The sequence below is a fragment of the Macrobrachium nipponense genome, chromosome 27 (assembly GCF_015104395.2).
Source record: "Macrobrachium nipponense isolate FS-2020 chromosome 27, ASM1510439v2, whole genome shotgun sequence".
Lineage (NCBI taxonomy): Eukaryota > Metazoa > Arthropoda > Malacostraca > Decapoda > Palaemonidae > Macrobrachium > Macrobrachium nipponense.
This window is the reverse complement of record NC_087216.1, coordinates 28,036,662-28,052,003: the sequence shown is the minus strand read 5'-3', so window position 1 is coordinate 28,052,003 and position 15,342 is coordinate 28,036,662. Positions and strand designations below refer to the sequence as shown.

Below are 15,342 nucleotides of genomic sequence, written 5' to 3'. Positions count from 1 at the left end.
CCCGGGGAGCTTTGATCCAGCACAAGTCTATAGCTCTCTTGTCCCACATCTGATCCACCATTTGTTGAAGAGTATCTTTCAACACAGGGTCCTTGTAATTGGCGGACAATTCCCTCGAGTTGACGTCAGGGGAGGATTGTCCAGGAAAGGAATGAGATATCCTTCTGAAGAACCGACATCGACCAAGGGTCTGTGTCGATGTGAGTCCAGGCCTCCGCAAATCCCCGGAGCCTGGCACCTACTGGTGTTTGGAGGAGCGCCACTTCACTTTCCCCTTTTAAAGGGGCGGAACGAGGCTCGACCTCTCTTCTCGTCGTTTTCCTTTTAGCGGTAACTCTAGTGGGAGGGCCACCTCGAAAGGGCCGAACAGGAGTAGACGCCACTTTCTTTTCTCCCCACCCCCATCACTGGTCTCTTCTTCTCGGACGATTGCAGGAGAAGATCCTGAGTCGCTTTCTCCGTCAGAGATCGGGAAATATCCTTCACCACTGTGACGGGAAAAGAAAATCAGATCTAGGGGCGAATAACAAGCTGCTCTTTGTGAATGTGACACTGCTTTCGTCAAGAAAGCGCTAAACACAGATCTCTTCTTCAAGAGACCTGCTCCAAATAAGGAAGAAACTTCCCCTGAGCCGTCTTGCACCGCCTTGTCAATACATGACAAAATTGCCAGGAGTACATCCGGTTCTAGCCCTTCAGGGGCATGAGCCTTCTTGGACATCACCCCAAGGGACCAATCTAGAAAGTTAAAGACTTCTAGAATGTGAAATAGTCCCTTGAGGAGATGAATCCAACTCTGAAAGTCCCAAGTAATCTTAGCCGTGTGAAGGCTATGTCTCCTGGATGCGTCTACCAGACTGGAAAAGTCAGCTTCAGCTGAAGCTGGGAGAGTGAGACCATATTCTCCCAGTCTGGTAACCAAATCCCTCTCTTGCCCGTAAGTCTAGGGGGAGGCATGCAAAAGACTGTCCTAAACTAGCTCTTTCTTAGTTAGCATCCAGTTATCCAGCGATTTGCAGAGCTCTCTTCATAGAAATCGTCGGTCTCATCTTCAAGAAAGCCGACGATTTCGGAGTCTTCGAGCATGAAAACAGTGAACGAGGCGAAGGAGGAGCGGCAGGGATCAATGCATCTCCGTATTCCTGGAGAAGGAGAGCTGTCAAAACTTTGTAGTTCGACAGTCCTTCTTTACCGTGAGACTCGTCCTCTGATTCCTCTTCCATAATCGGATCAGTAGGAGAGGCCACTTCCCGTTCCGGGTCTTCCTGTCCAACCACTCTCTCTACTGGAGACAAACTCCTAATAGGAGAGGGGCTAAGAGAGTGTACAGAGCTCCTATGCTTGACTGGCTCTTCGTACTTGGCTGGCTCCTCGCGCCTGGCTGGCGCCTCGCGCTTGGCTGGCTTCTCGCGCCTGGCAGGATCCTCGCGCTTGGCTGGCGTCTCGCGCCTGACTGACTCTTCGCGCTTGGCTGGCGCCTCGCGCCTGACTGGTGCCTCGCGCCTCTCAAAAGTCTCGCGCCTGACTGACGCTTCGTGCCTTGTTGAAGTCTCGCGTCTTCCTGGTGCCACATCCTTGCGTGACAGATGCTTGTCTGGAGCCTCACGCTTGGCTGAATGCTCACGCCTGGTTAATACCTCGCGCTCGGCTGAAGCTGCTGATCTGGCAGACGTATCCCATCTGGGAGAATCCTCTGGTCTGTAATGCGTTTCTCGCTTGTCTGACTCTTTAACCTTAGAGGACGCTTCTCGTCTGTAGGACGCCTCGCGCTTGGCTGGCGCGACGCGCTTGCCTGGCAAATCAAAATCTTCCCACGAGTCTCTATCTGAGTTCTCAAAAGACTCACGTCTCACAGGAGCCTCACTCCTGGTGGGAGAAGGAAGACGAGTCTTCTTGACCGGCAGTCTGACGTCTTTCTTACGAGGAGGATCCTTCGAAAAGGACTCCTACTAAGGCGGAACAGCTTTGTTCCTGCACCGCCAAAAATGATCCTCTTGGACGCTTCTCCTGAGTCTTCTTGAACGGGAGAGGGAGACCTCGAAGGCGTGTTGCCCCCATCATGGGACGGCAAAAACCCTCTTCGCCTTCTTGATAGAAGGAGGCGCTTCTTCCGAAAAGCGTTCTGGGCTTGAATCCAAAACAGGATCTCTCCAGTGCCTTTTCAGGGGCCTGGACAAGTCCGAATCCTTCCACCCTCGTTTAGGAGAGGGAGAAGCGGACGAAGAGAAGCACTCTCTGAGGACGCTTTTTCGATAGCGGTCCTGAGCAGGCTGTCTATATACAGCACCTGCTGAAGGGACGCCTGACCGGGGGGAATTCTCCACAACCTCCGTACGGCTTTCGACTTTCCTTCTCCTCTGGGCTTGGGAGCTTGGAAGAGGTCTAGGCCTGGGAGCGTCACAGAGACGGTCAGACTCCCCCTCCACAACACTGGGGACACTCACTTCACTAAAATCACTTTCACAGTCCTTACCTTTCATGGTAGCCATTTTTGATCTCATCCTGTGAAGCGTAGCCTTCAGTTCAGCAATTTCCGATGCCGAATCTGAATGTACGGCCAGTGAGGGTCCTGATACAGAATCATAATTAAGAAGAGAGTTAGAATTATCCAAAGGCTCAATAGGCCTTGTACTACTACCCGCGCCATCTTAGATGCAGCCTTCTGACTCTATCCCTTTCTAACTTCTTCAAGTAAGAAGTTAGAGTCTTCCATTCCTCAACATTCAACCTCTCACACTCATGACAGGTGTTAGAAATAGAACAATCAAAACCCCTACATTTGCGACATACAGTGTGAGGATCAACCGAAGCTTTCGGTATCCTCACCTTGCAGCCTACATTCACACACATTCTCACACAAACACTTGAATCAGACATTCTGAAGAAAAATAAAAAAGCAAGTCCAAATCCAGTCCACAGTAGCGAATGCCAAAACAACGATCCAGGTACGTCACCAAAAGTCCACAAAAAGATGATCAATTGCTTAGAAAAGCGAATTCCAGTCAAGAGGTGGCAGCAACGATGTTGATACCACCGGCGACAGAAAATATATGAGTAGAAAACGGGAATGGTTCCTAGTCCTGCCGCCCAGGGCAGGCCGGTAGATCACCTGACCTACCTGTAGCGAGTGGCGCGAAATTTGAATTTCTGTCGGGGACGACGGAGTCTTAGCTATGTATATATCTGACAGGTAAGTTGATTGTATGAAAAGGGAAATGATTGTACTTACAATATTGCTTGCAAACACAAAGAGAAACACAACCATACAAAAGGAAAGCAAACGACGATGAAGCGGGCAGAGAGCGCAGAACACACGTCCACTCGCTGTGAGGCCGAAAGCAAAAGTGATTGTTTACCTCCCAGTCGCGCGCGCGCGCTTGTCGGACAAGCAGTTAACTACCGAACCCCTTGTTCGAAAGCTTACGACCTATCCAGCTGCTGCTAGTAACCTTCCTATTGTAAAAGGACCGAAGGTTTGTATGCCGTGTCGGAACAAATAAAATATTTACTACAAACTCAATACGTATTGATATAATTAGCATTTTATCTAGGCAGAGAGCTAGTATCATGAAACTGGAGAAAAACATGTGCCTCTGTCTTATAAGAGGAACTCATTTGAAAGGAAGATTCAAGACATCTTTAACTTACCATTGCCTATTCTTTATTGTACCATACTGGGAAGTACTATACCAAAGTAAAGTACAATGTTATTAAACTACACAAGCCTATTTCCCCGTGTTTTTCTCCTCCATAAAGAGAGGATATCGATACAACGCACCTAGTTTATGATAACAACAAATGGTTTATTACAATGAAACAAAATTATATGATTTCAATTGTTTTAAGAAATTCCATCTTCTTTCTGACATTAAATTTGATTCACAAATAAGACCTAAAGCCAGAAGAACTAGTTTTTGTTACAAAATAATTCTGCTTTCACTTTCATGAATTTACCCTGATTGATTTATTACCCTTCTACCCATATGGTATAGTATCAAGTCCAGATTTAGATTACCAAAAGGAATGATGAGTACTTAGTCCTTTTGGATTACTTGAAACAAAATTATATAAAAGGGGACAAATAACATAATCCACTACTAAAAGTACTATACAGAATGCAGTAACAATTACCTTAGTAAGTGAAGAATTGATTTTTCGCCACTGAAGTATTACAGACGGAAGAGGATGTAAGTTTTGGAGTTTTTCCAATGTTTCTTTGTTAGTTGGGCCACTCATTCTACTTCCTTGACCACCTCTGCCTCTTCGACCCCTAAAAATATAAATAATTATAGTCAACATGATTAAAAAACAAACTGCAGATCTCTGGCACTAAGTAAGGCAAGTGATGTGCATTCTTTTATGAGAGCAGTACAAAAGTATCATAGGCACAAGCTACATGTTCTTAATTATGGAAGTTGCACCTGGATGTTGTTCCTTGACCAGGAGGTGCTGGCAGATGAAGTTCATGATACAAAACTTTGCTCGTTTCCTCTGGCGATGTCAGGGAGAATGGATGACCAACCATTGAGTAAGCCTCGTGTTCTAATGATGCCATCTTTTCCTGGTTGCCATGAAACATAAAAAAATGAGTACTTTTTTTTCTTGTACAACTTTCAAATCTACTACTTTCCTATAAAATCTAAATTATATATATTTCTTAACACTCTGCAGGAATAAAATTATTAAGTGAGTTATAATTGTTTGAAAACATCCATAACGATATACTACTGTGCAAAATTAATTTTCATTTAATAAACGAAATTCATTCTTCTATGAAAGCAATTTTTTTGTTGGTTAAGAAACAAATATCTCTTCTTCCTTATCTCCATAAGGAAATGCCATCTAATCAAAACAGAGCAAGTTTCTGATAATACAAACCTGCATCGCAGCCTTTTGTACTTCGCACTCACGATTGCTAAAACCCATTCCAGATAGCTCTACATAGGATAACACAACTGCACTAGGCATCTCTACATTAACCTGCAAAACAAAATATTTAAATATAACAGATAATTAACACAAAACTGAAAGCCTGTAATTTTATGCAAAGACACCCTTTTACAACATGAAATATTAATTTATTATGAAGCATAAATAAATTACCAATGACATCAACATTGCATAGTTACCAAAAATTGAAAATTATCCTTAACTAGACTGCCATTGCAAACTATTTCCTTAGTAATTTATGGCAACTCAAGTTTTGCAAAATAAATAAACCGAGAAATCCTTAAGAACATTCCCTTACATAAGAGTGAAGCATGTTTACTTCTTTCAGCTGCAGCTTCAAAGCAGCTGTAAGGTGATAAACAACAACACATTCAGTTGCTGCCCTCACTCTGCACGATCCAGGATTATTGGTATTGACACCCAGGCTTGACAGACCCCACGAGCTTCCGAGACTCTCCAACAGCGGCAAACAATCCATCTTGTAGTTTACAACCTAAAACAAAGAAAGGCCATTTCAGATATTACAGTGTCTCAATTGATGCTCATGTCTTTATTGCTAAATAAGACAGAAGTCAAATATTCTAGTGATTTTTTTGACTTACAGAATACTAAAAAAATTTACTAAAATAAGTTACATAGTTCATTGTATATTACTCTTTAATATATGTACTTACATTTGTTAAAAATTTCTATTTTTTCTACATACTATAAACAAAAAAATTTTCTGGGTTTGACCTGTGTTTGCCAGTGAAAAGTTCCTGTAGCTGACTTTTCTAGTATAAATAGATTCTAAATATACCAGAGTAAAAAGCTAGCATGGTATGCTGAGGTTACTACCCTCGTGCAAGCACTCTAAGGGTTTAAAGTACAAGGCGAGTGGAAGCCACTATTCACAGGTCCTCTGCCAATTAGAGGATTCCTTTCCAAAACCCCTCTCATAGAGAGAGCCGTCCCAAAGGCCACTTCCTCCCCCTCGCCACCGCTACTTCTACCCGACCCGAGCGCCATCTGCATTCCTGTTTTAGACGAGGAACTACTTCCACGCTGTTTTTTCTTGCTCGTGTTTTTGTGATTAATTGCTGATTAATTCGAGATGGCATCTGCTGATCTTCCTCCTTCATCGAAGTTGAGTACCCCAATTTGTGTTTTTGTAACTTATACAGTTGCAGGGCTTTCCAAATTAGCCTTCGGCCCTGTAAAAAGGTATTGCAGGGCCGTCGGCGTGCCCGCCATTTCATGAGCATCAGCATCAGAACACATAGAATTTGGGTATACATATATCTCGTCTACATTATCATAAATCAAAAGATTTTGTGCATTAAATGTACCTATTTTATGTGTTCTACTGTTAGTATTAGAGTTATTGGTTCGTAGAGGTGCCGAAAGCGCTCATGACATACCCTGGGGTAAGTCTGGGGTTAGACAAAGGTTGTTCAAAATATATCACACCCCCCTCCCCAGCTCAAGAGCGCGTTCGTGCCTATCTCGATATTAGTATATCACATGTATTTGATAGGCTATTAGCAGTCTATCATAAGGTTGGGACGAGAGAGTTAGAATTTCTTTCTCTACCCAACGTGATTTTGCATGAATTAATTTCTTACGAACCAAATAGATGTAAATATGACAGTAGAATTAATTTCACTGAGGTGGAAGAGTTGCCCTCACCAGTCAAGCCTAGACTTATAAAGCGCTTCAGGGGAGGATATCAATGATAGAGAGCCCCGATCGGAATTGAAAACATTAAAGTTTAGTAGGTTTGGTTGAGGGCTACTGTCTGCATAGTGATGTCCTAGAGGAAATTTGGCCTAACGGTCCGAGTCGGTAGCGATCTCGGACGGTCAAGCTAGATCCATATCGGGTATTCTCCCTAACCATAAATCCCCTTGCAACTCTTCCATAGTGCCTCATTATCAATTATACATATTGATTTTATTGTCATTACACAATGCTGTATCACTGTATCGTAAAAGGTCTGGTTAGTGTTCGTCTTGGCCTTGCCTCCTTCGGTATAACCTTCAGTAGTAGGCTATGCCTCCCGATCGAGAGCCACCCCAACCGGTTGCTGTACCAACCACGAAGTGCCACAGGCCCAGTCGCACTACCACCCCTGCAATAGTAGTCCACACAAACGCTAATAGGTGGCCATCTCTGATCGGGTAGGTGGCCAGGCGATCACGATCGACCACCCCTCATACCCCCCCCCCCACTTCCAGGCTTGGCTCAGCCGAACCTTTATTACTTGCGGAATATTTTTGGCCTCAAGCGGAACATCCCTCTCCTAAACATGTTCTGCAAAAACTTCAAAGGCATCATTGCATTGCAAGAAACGCTCCTCTGGCCACATGACCTTGCCATCTGCGATTCAATTCATGAAGACTTCAGAACCTTCTCGACTTCATCGATCCAAGTTACAGATCAAATCATAGCCGGTCGCCCGAAAGGGGGCCTTTCTTTCCTGTGGCACAAATCGTTAGACAATATTATAAAGGTGATGACCTACAGGAGTGACAGATTGCTGGGGCTTCAAGTGACAGTAGGGAACTCTAAAATTCTAATTATTAATGTTTATATGCCATGGGAAAATAACAACAATTTTGATCATTACTGCATGATCCTAGGGGAGTTACACAATATTATTCATGATTCTCCTGCTGATCATATTTGTATAATCGGGGACCTTAATTCTCACCCCCACAAAACAATTTTATAATGAACTTACTTGCTTCTGTCAAAATCATGCTCTCCAAATTAGCGATGTAATGCTCCTCCCTCCCTCCTCCTATTCATATGTAAATAATAGAGCGGACGCTATTACAACCTCCTGGCTGGACCACTGCATCACATCTTCACTACTTCATGATTCTATTATGACCTGCAATATTCGCTATGATCTTGCAACGGGCTACGATCACATCCCATTACAGGTGTCATTCAGTACCCCATCCTTCCCTACCGTGAACCCCCAACTGTTCGCCCACCAGCAGTAAACTGGGATTTTAAAAACCAACAGAAAACCAGATACTTTAGGGTGACCACGGAAACCAGGTTGCGGTCAATAGTTCAACCGGCAGACGCCTTACTTTGTACTAACACAAATTGTAGAAATGACCACCACAGGAGGGACCTGAATGAATTCTATTCAAACATAATCTCCGCTATGCTTGCTTCGGGCAGGACTGCCTACAGATTTCGTCAAGGTAATTCTCGTAATATACCTGGATGGAATGACTTGGTTAAAGATCTGTATACATACTCACGAGAAATGTTTTTACTGTGGAGGCAAAATGGTAGCCCCAGGGAAGGGCACACTGCATTACTAATGAGACAGGCGAGAGCGCAGTTCAAACTTGCTCTTAAGCACTGCAGGTTAAATGAAAAACAACTAAGAGCCGATGCAATGTCTAGAAACTTAGAATCTGGTGATTATCCTCGTCTTTGGAAAGATATCCAGTCCTTAAATCCCAAAACTAAAAAGCTATCAGAGAGAGTAGGGGAAGCAGTCGGAGACAAAGCTATCGCAAGTATGTGGGGTGATCACTTCAACAATATCCTGAATTGCATAAATGATCAAGATTCCCGAAGGGATGTAAACAACCTCCTTACTGACAACATTCAATTTCATTTTGCAGACTGTATTACGCCAGGTAACATCAGTGATGCCAAAAACAGCCTACCTAATAATAAATATGACATTTTTGTACATTCAACTTTCCTGTCAGATATATACTTAGCTATAGACTCCGTCATCCCGACAGAAATTCAAATTTTGCGGCACACGCTTACAGGTAGGTCAGGTGATCTACTGCCCTGCCGCTGGGTGGCAGGAATAGGAACCATTCCCGTTTTCTAATCAGATTTTCTTTGCCACCGGTGCCCGCAACATCGTTGTTGGTACCTCCTGACTTGATTTTCGTTTTCCATCGCCATCGATCTTCTGGGCTGTCTTTTTTGGTGAAGTATTGGATCTTTGGTTTGGCATACGATTTTGTTAACTTTTTATCAAAATTTTTGAAGAAGAGAACGTTAGCGTGAGACTACCGAATGCTTCGGTAGACCCTCACTCCTTTTGCGTAGAGCCATCCAGGCGCAAGGATCTCCTTGATCGCCTTACGATAGAGAGTTTTCCTCTAGACACAAGACGACAGCCAATAAAGAGGTTTCTTCCTGTATCAACTTTTCACACGATCAACCTTATCTGGACAAAGATGCAAGATGTCGCACAGGCGGCCGTCGTCTTTGTCAGGATCTTCACGAGTCTCCTTCCTAACTCTCTGGACAGGTGAGAAGCCCTTCTCCAATTTACATAGGACTGCTGTAACAGGCAGTTCCTCTCAGCTTAGGCTCTCTCCTTCAGTTCATATCTTCCCTCATCATGACGAGGCAAGACTTCCAGGAGATTTCTGACTAAGAATCTCCGAGGGATGCTACACTTTCGGAATTTGAATCCTCAGCTGCTTTGCCAATGCAAGAGTTTGGAGAGACTTTTTGTACGGCCGCCCCTCCTTCTCCTCGTTCTTTGGTTATGAGCATGAAGACATCTCGGGGCCCTGACTCTTTTTTTTCTCTCTATAACTATCCAACCTGCATGGATAAGGTAGTCAGGTTGGTTCTGGAGAGCTGGCATCTAGAAAAAGACTCTAGAAAACTTTAAGCAGATTTCGGTGTCATTAAATACCTTCTGCGTTTCGGGACTGCGCGGCCGAAGGGGAACATTAAGGTCCTTCCTTCCGTAAGCACAATCTCTGAACAGGAATCCTGCCCCTTCCTCGATTTCTGCGGAAATCGGGAAGACTTTATGCGAATTCCTGGATTTACTTTCTCTCATGTAAGTGCGTTTTCCTTCTTTAGTGAGATATTAAACGTATTGTCAAGTATGTGCGTAACACCTCATTGACATAAAATGTATACTCTTTGTATCGTAAATGGGTTAGTTCTCATTGACAAAGATCTCAATAACTTTTTATCGCGTAAGGGTATAAGCTCTCTTGGACAAGATTCGGAAGAGCTCTCATTCATTGGTTAGAGGCTCTTCCAGGTAATAGACTTGTAGACTACGTCCTTGAAGTCTTATGTCCAATAGCATAGGAAGCTTGAGCTGTCCTTTTGGGTCCTCGGTTCTCACTTGAGGATCTCCTTCGGCTAATACTAATTCGTTCTCTTGTCGAAAAGAACGAAGACAGTAGTTTCCATTCTCTCTCTTCCTCGTCGAGGAAAGAATGTAGTAGAGAATTAGCTGTACAAGTGACTACATACTTTAAGTATTTTAACTTTGCGTTATTTTACTACTGTATGGTTCAAGTCATATACGCATACCGTAGTTACCTCTACGGATGGCAACCGAAAGGACTAGTATTCTAAGTTCTTTTTATTGGTACTCCTTATAGCCTTCCAGGAGTTTCCGGTGTAAAGACAACGCTTGAAGGTATTGTTACGACAACACCAACTCAGCTTCTGTATTTAGCGAAGTCTGTTTCGCTTAAATATGCCTTCTTGAGAGTTTCCTTCTGCTTGATAATAATATTAACATATTCCTTCGTAGAATGGAGTAGCTGCCAACTCAGGAAGAATAGTGCGAGACGGAGAACATAGCTGTCACTGTAGACCTACGCAGTACCAGCTGATTCGCTGCCATGCGCGGTTGGTTACATCTCTCTCTCCTGCGGGATTGACTGATTAACCGTATCTCTACCTTACAATCACGAACTTTAGCCTCGGGTTGAGGGGAATTATAGCAAGCATGAATGAACATTGTCTTCGTTTTGCTCAGAAATTTTCAACAGAGATACCTCTTACACCTTTTCGGTGCTGTTTACCGCACTGTAACTGAATTCTGTACGAGTCTACCGCGGAATAGCACTATAATATATTGCTCTCATGCTTATGCAAAGCACAGCCTTATTAGGGAAGGGAGCATGCTCAGTGAGGGAATGGATGGGTCTTCTGGGGACCATTTCCTCGAGGGAGAAGTTTGTTTCCCTTAATGGACTGGATTTCAGACCTCTACAGTTTGTTCCTACCGGAAAACTGAAATAAATCGAAGTTCTAGAAATATTTCTGAAACTTTCTCAATAGGTCAAGGATCACCTCTGGTGATAGCGAATTGGTGCCAGGCAGATTGATAGAGGTACAAAGGTACTGGCAATTAGTCTAAAGAATTGGAAACAATACGGTTGGCTCTCCAGTTCCTCGATAGACCGAGTTTTTGGCCAAGGGTTCCAATAGCCTCTCGGATAGCAGGCTCGGTAGCGTCATTGTCCGTTCCTGATTTCGTTCCCCGTCCAACTGGACGGAGGTTCGATTCCATGGGGGGACGAAATTATTAGATCAACTCGAACAATTCCACAGCTCTCTCATATCTCAAGTAGCATCGAGATTCTCTCTCTCTTCGTCCCTTTTCTCGTTAACGAGAGAGAGCCTGTTTTGAACACAGGCACGGAACGTAACGATCCTCAAGAGGTTCGTTGCTCGATGCTGCATGTCCGTGCGGATCTTCTCGATCGACGGCAGCATCTGTTGACGTCTGAGTAATTTTCGCTTAGATGTTTGTCGAGAGTTGTGGAAACTTTGAGGATGTCCTTTCATAGATCTCTTCGCAATGTTGAAGACGAAGAGGCTTCCTCTAGACTGTTCCCTTATTCTCGTTCCAAGAGCGGTAGCAATAGACGCCGTCCTTTAGTATGGAAGGGGGATAGATGTTAGTATTTTTTCCCCTATTCTAATTCTTATGAGAATTATTAAGATAATTGCTGGCGTTAGAGGAAGCGAGGATGACACTGTTCGCCCCATTTTGGCCTTCGAGAGGCTGGATTCACAGAGGTCACGTCATTTCTACAGCACTTTCCAAGGGCCCTTCCCGAGAGAGTCTATCTTCTCTAACAGGCTCACTTCGAGAGGTACCTCAAAACCTCTCCACTCTGAGTCTGATTACAGGCAGACTGTCGAGAAGTTGACCGGAAGGAGAGGATTTTTTCAAGGCTAATGGCAAGTGTCATTGCCAAGGCAAAGAAGTGCTACCTTTCTTGCAGTGTACATTGAAGAAACTGTCCTCTTCCAATACCTCTGTGACTTACTTTGCTGTTTTCTTCCCTTTCTGAGGGAAGAATCATTTTTGGCTATATCTATATCTCCGCTGTCTTTACAAGGGCCCTAAAGATAGCAGAAGACAAAGATCTTCATGATCTTATACGATCCCTCTAGACAACCAAGAGTAGGACATCACGTACTCCGAGTTGGAATCTCGACGTGGTCCTCAGATCTCTTTTCCGACAAGTTTGAACCTCCTCATCAAGCTTCTTTTAGAATCTTACGAGAAAATACATTTTTCTCTTAGCCCTCGCAACTACCAAGAGGACAAGTGAACTTCATGCATTGGATTCTTGCATTGGATTCGTAGGAGACTCGGCGATTTGTTCTTTTCAGCCATTATTTCTGGCAAAGAACTAAAACCCTTCTAACCCTGGCTCAGAGCTTTGAAGTCAAGGGACTTTCCCATTTAGTAGGGAAAGAGATAGGAAGGTCTCTTTGCCCAGTCAGGGCGCTTAAGTTTTTTCTTCAGAAGAAGAAACAGCTTAAGGATTGCCTGCGGAGTCTTTAGTGTGCGGTGAAGGACCCGAAGCGCTTCCCAGAAGGTGCTCATAGGGATATGAAGAGAGCCAAGAAAGCCCTGGTTTCGCCTGCTTTCGGCTCGGAGTCATCTCCGACTTCCAGACCTCCTTCCCCTCCTTCGGACAAGGAGAGGGAAGATTCTGCAACGAAAATCCTCCTTAACATACAGGAGTAAATCTCGTCAGCGACGGAAGTACTCACGAAGGATCCTCCTCGGAGGAATACTCCTCTCTCTCGTCCCATTAGGAGATCCTCTCGCCTACTGGACGTTCCATGCTCCAAGCGCCTCTCTTCTACTCCTCGGAAGCAAGAGGCTCGAGATTTTTAGTGAACGAGCCTTCTTCCCCTTCCGATCATAAGCGCCAGCGATATACGAGGTCCGTTTCCGGGCGGGAGGCTCCTTCTAGGCAAGAGTCGTCGGACAACCTCCAGTCTACTGTCAGACGTCTGTCGCCAGTGGAAAGAGGATCCTTTGGCAGGCGCCAGCCGCGCTCCTGGCGCGAGCTGCTTCTCAGCCGCTCGGCGCCAGCCAACCGCGAGTCCCTGGTCAGGAGCGAGTCTCCTTCCAGGCGCGAGACTTTATTAAGTGCAAGGCGCCAGCCAGGCGCGTGGCTCTGGCCAGGCGCGAAGCTCCAGCCAGGCAGGCGCGAGGCACCAGCGAGGCGCTAGGAGCAATGCAGGCGCATGATGCTAGCCAGGCGTGTGGCGCCAGCCAGGCACGAAGCTACAGCCAGGCGTAAGGCGCCAGCCAGACGAGTCCCATATCAAAGAACGCCCTGGCCTTCTTTGGGACAAGTGTGATCTCCGAAGTACGCAATAAGTGCCCTGATGATTCCTTCAAGCAGCTGAGAGTTAAAGCGCAGGAGGTGCGAGCCGTTGCGACTTCTCTTTCTTTCCATAAGAATGTGTCAATAAGGACATTTTAGCTGCCACATACTAGAGATGCAACTCTGTGTTGACTTCCCATTTCTCGAAGGATGTCAGAATAACCTATGAGAGATCCTTCTCTCTTGGTTTATGCGTGTCTGCGGACAGGGAGCCTATACTGATCCTTAATTAGTTAGTTAAATTTTAATTATTTAACGTTCGAGTTTTTAGGGTTGGTTGAAAGGAGTTTGGGGATAACTCCTTTCAATCTCAATACTTACCCTCGTGTTAGGATCAAGTGATCGGGATCGGTGTAATGCTCCTCGATTATGTCATTAGGCAAGGTATTTTGTCATAGAAGTGGAATAGCACCCATTGACAAAAAATCCTCAGGCTCTGTCGAGTAAGCGGATAAGACCCCATTGACAAACCCACAAGAACTCTTAGCATGAGGTCATTACCTCGCTGAGGCTCTTGAGGCAAAGCAGACTCCTAGGCAGTAGCCATGAAGTCTTCTGCTAATCAAGTAGGAACCAAGGTTTTATTTATTACCTACAACGTATGTTGTTTACCTGTCTATTCAGTAATTAGCTGTCTCTTACCCTCCACCAAAGGTGCCAATCAGCTAAGTATATATCTGACAGGGAAGTTGAATGTACAAAAATGATATTGTTATGATACAATAAAGTTTATACATACGTACTTACCTGGCAGATATATACAATTAAAATGGCCCACCCAGCCTCCCTCAGGAGACAGGTGTGGAAGAGAAAATCTGATTAGAAAACGGGAATGGTTCCTATTCCTGCCACCCAGCGGCAGGGCGGTAGATCACCTGACCTACCTGTAAGCGTGTGCCGCAAAATTTGAATTTCTGTCGGGATGACGGAGTCTATAGCTAAGTATATATCTGCCAAAACTTTTTGTATCATAACAATATCATTTTTATAATAATATGATATTGTTATGTTACAATAAAGTTTCATACATACTTACCTGGCAGATATATACATAGCTAAGACTCCGTCGTCCCCGACAGAAATTCAAATTCCGCGCCACTCGCTACAGGTAGGTCAGGTGATCTACCGGCCTGCCCCTGGGCGGCCAGGACTAGGAACCATCCCCGTTTTCTATCATATTTTCTCTCTTCCACCTGTCTCCTGCGGGGAGGCTGGGTGGGCTTTTAATTGTATATATCTGCCAGCGGTAAGTATGTATGAAACTTTATTGTAACATAACAATATCATTTTCATACAATCAACTTACCTGTCAGATATATACATAGCTGATTGGCACCCTCGGTGGAGGGTAAGAGACAGCTACTATATGGAATAGACAGGTAAACAACATATGTTGTAGGTATAAATAACCTTGGTTCCTACCTGATAGGTGGTAGACTTCGTGGGTGTTTGCCCAGTAGTCTGCATCACCTCAAGAAACTTTAGTCGAGATATATGATCTATGGCCAAGAGTTCTTGTGGGTCTGCCGATGGGGTCTTATCCGCTTACTCGGCAGAGCCTGAAAGGACTTTGTCAATGGGTGCTGATCCACTTATATGACAATACACCTTATGAAGGAGCACACAACCAATCCCGACCACCTGATCCTAACCATATGTTAGAACTAAGGATTTGTTCCGAGTTATCCCCGAACTCTTCACAACAACCGTAACTCAAAAACCACTACGCACACATACATAATTTCTAAAAAAAATTATACTCATCTAATTAGATATGCCAAGATTCTCTTACTGAACAACATAGACGGCCGCCCGTGCTAAACCAAGTCCTCCATTGTTCGAAGAGACTCCAGACATATCTAAAAAGAAGAAAAGTATATACTTTTAAGGATTGGTGTCGGCTCCCGTACCCAGAATCGTATCCGCCGATACGAACGGACCTAGAGAAAAAACACTT

The 15,342-nt window shown here is 44.4% G+C and overlaps 1 protein-coding gene across 4 annotated transcripts in view; it reads right to left on the bottom strand.

Annotated features, from left to right (window-relative positions):
• Positions 1-3,948: 3,948 nt before the first annotated feature.
• LOC135200981 (uncharacterized) overlaps positions 3,949-15,342 on the bottom strand; it is a 121,785-nt gene continuing 110,391 nt past the window's right edge. For 2 of the 4 annotated variants that reach the window (XR_010311420.1, XR_010311419.1), the window contains 2 exons: positions 5,249-5,443; positions 4,878-4,980 (listed from right to left, as the gene is read on the bottom strand). Coding sequence is in view for 1 of the 4 variants with exons in the window: in XM_064229769.1 (XP_064085839.1) it covers positions 4,012-4,270; positions 4,422-4,561; positions 4,879-4,980; positions 5,249-5,443 (696 nt within the window). In the remaining 3 variants the exon portion in view is untranslated. Of the gene's footprint in view, positions 4,271-4,421; positions 4,562-4,877; positions 4,981-5,248; positions 5,444-15,342 lie in introns of those variants that run through there. The other 2 variants (XM_064229769.1, XR_010311417.1) reach the window with 2 other exon arrangements.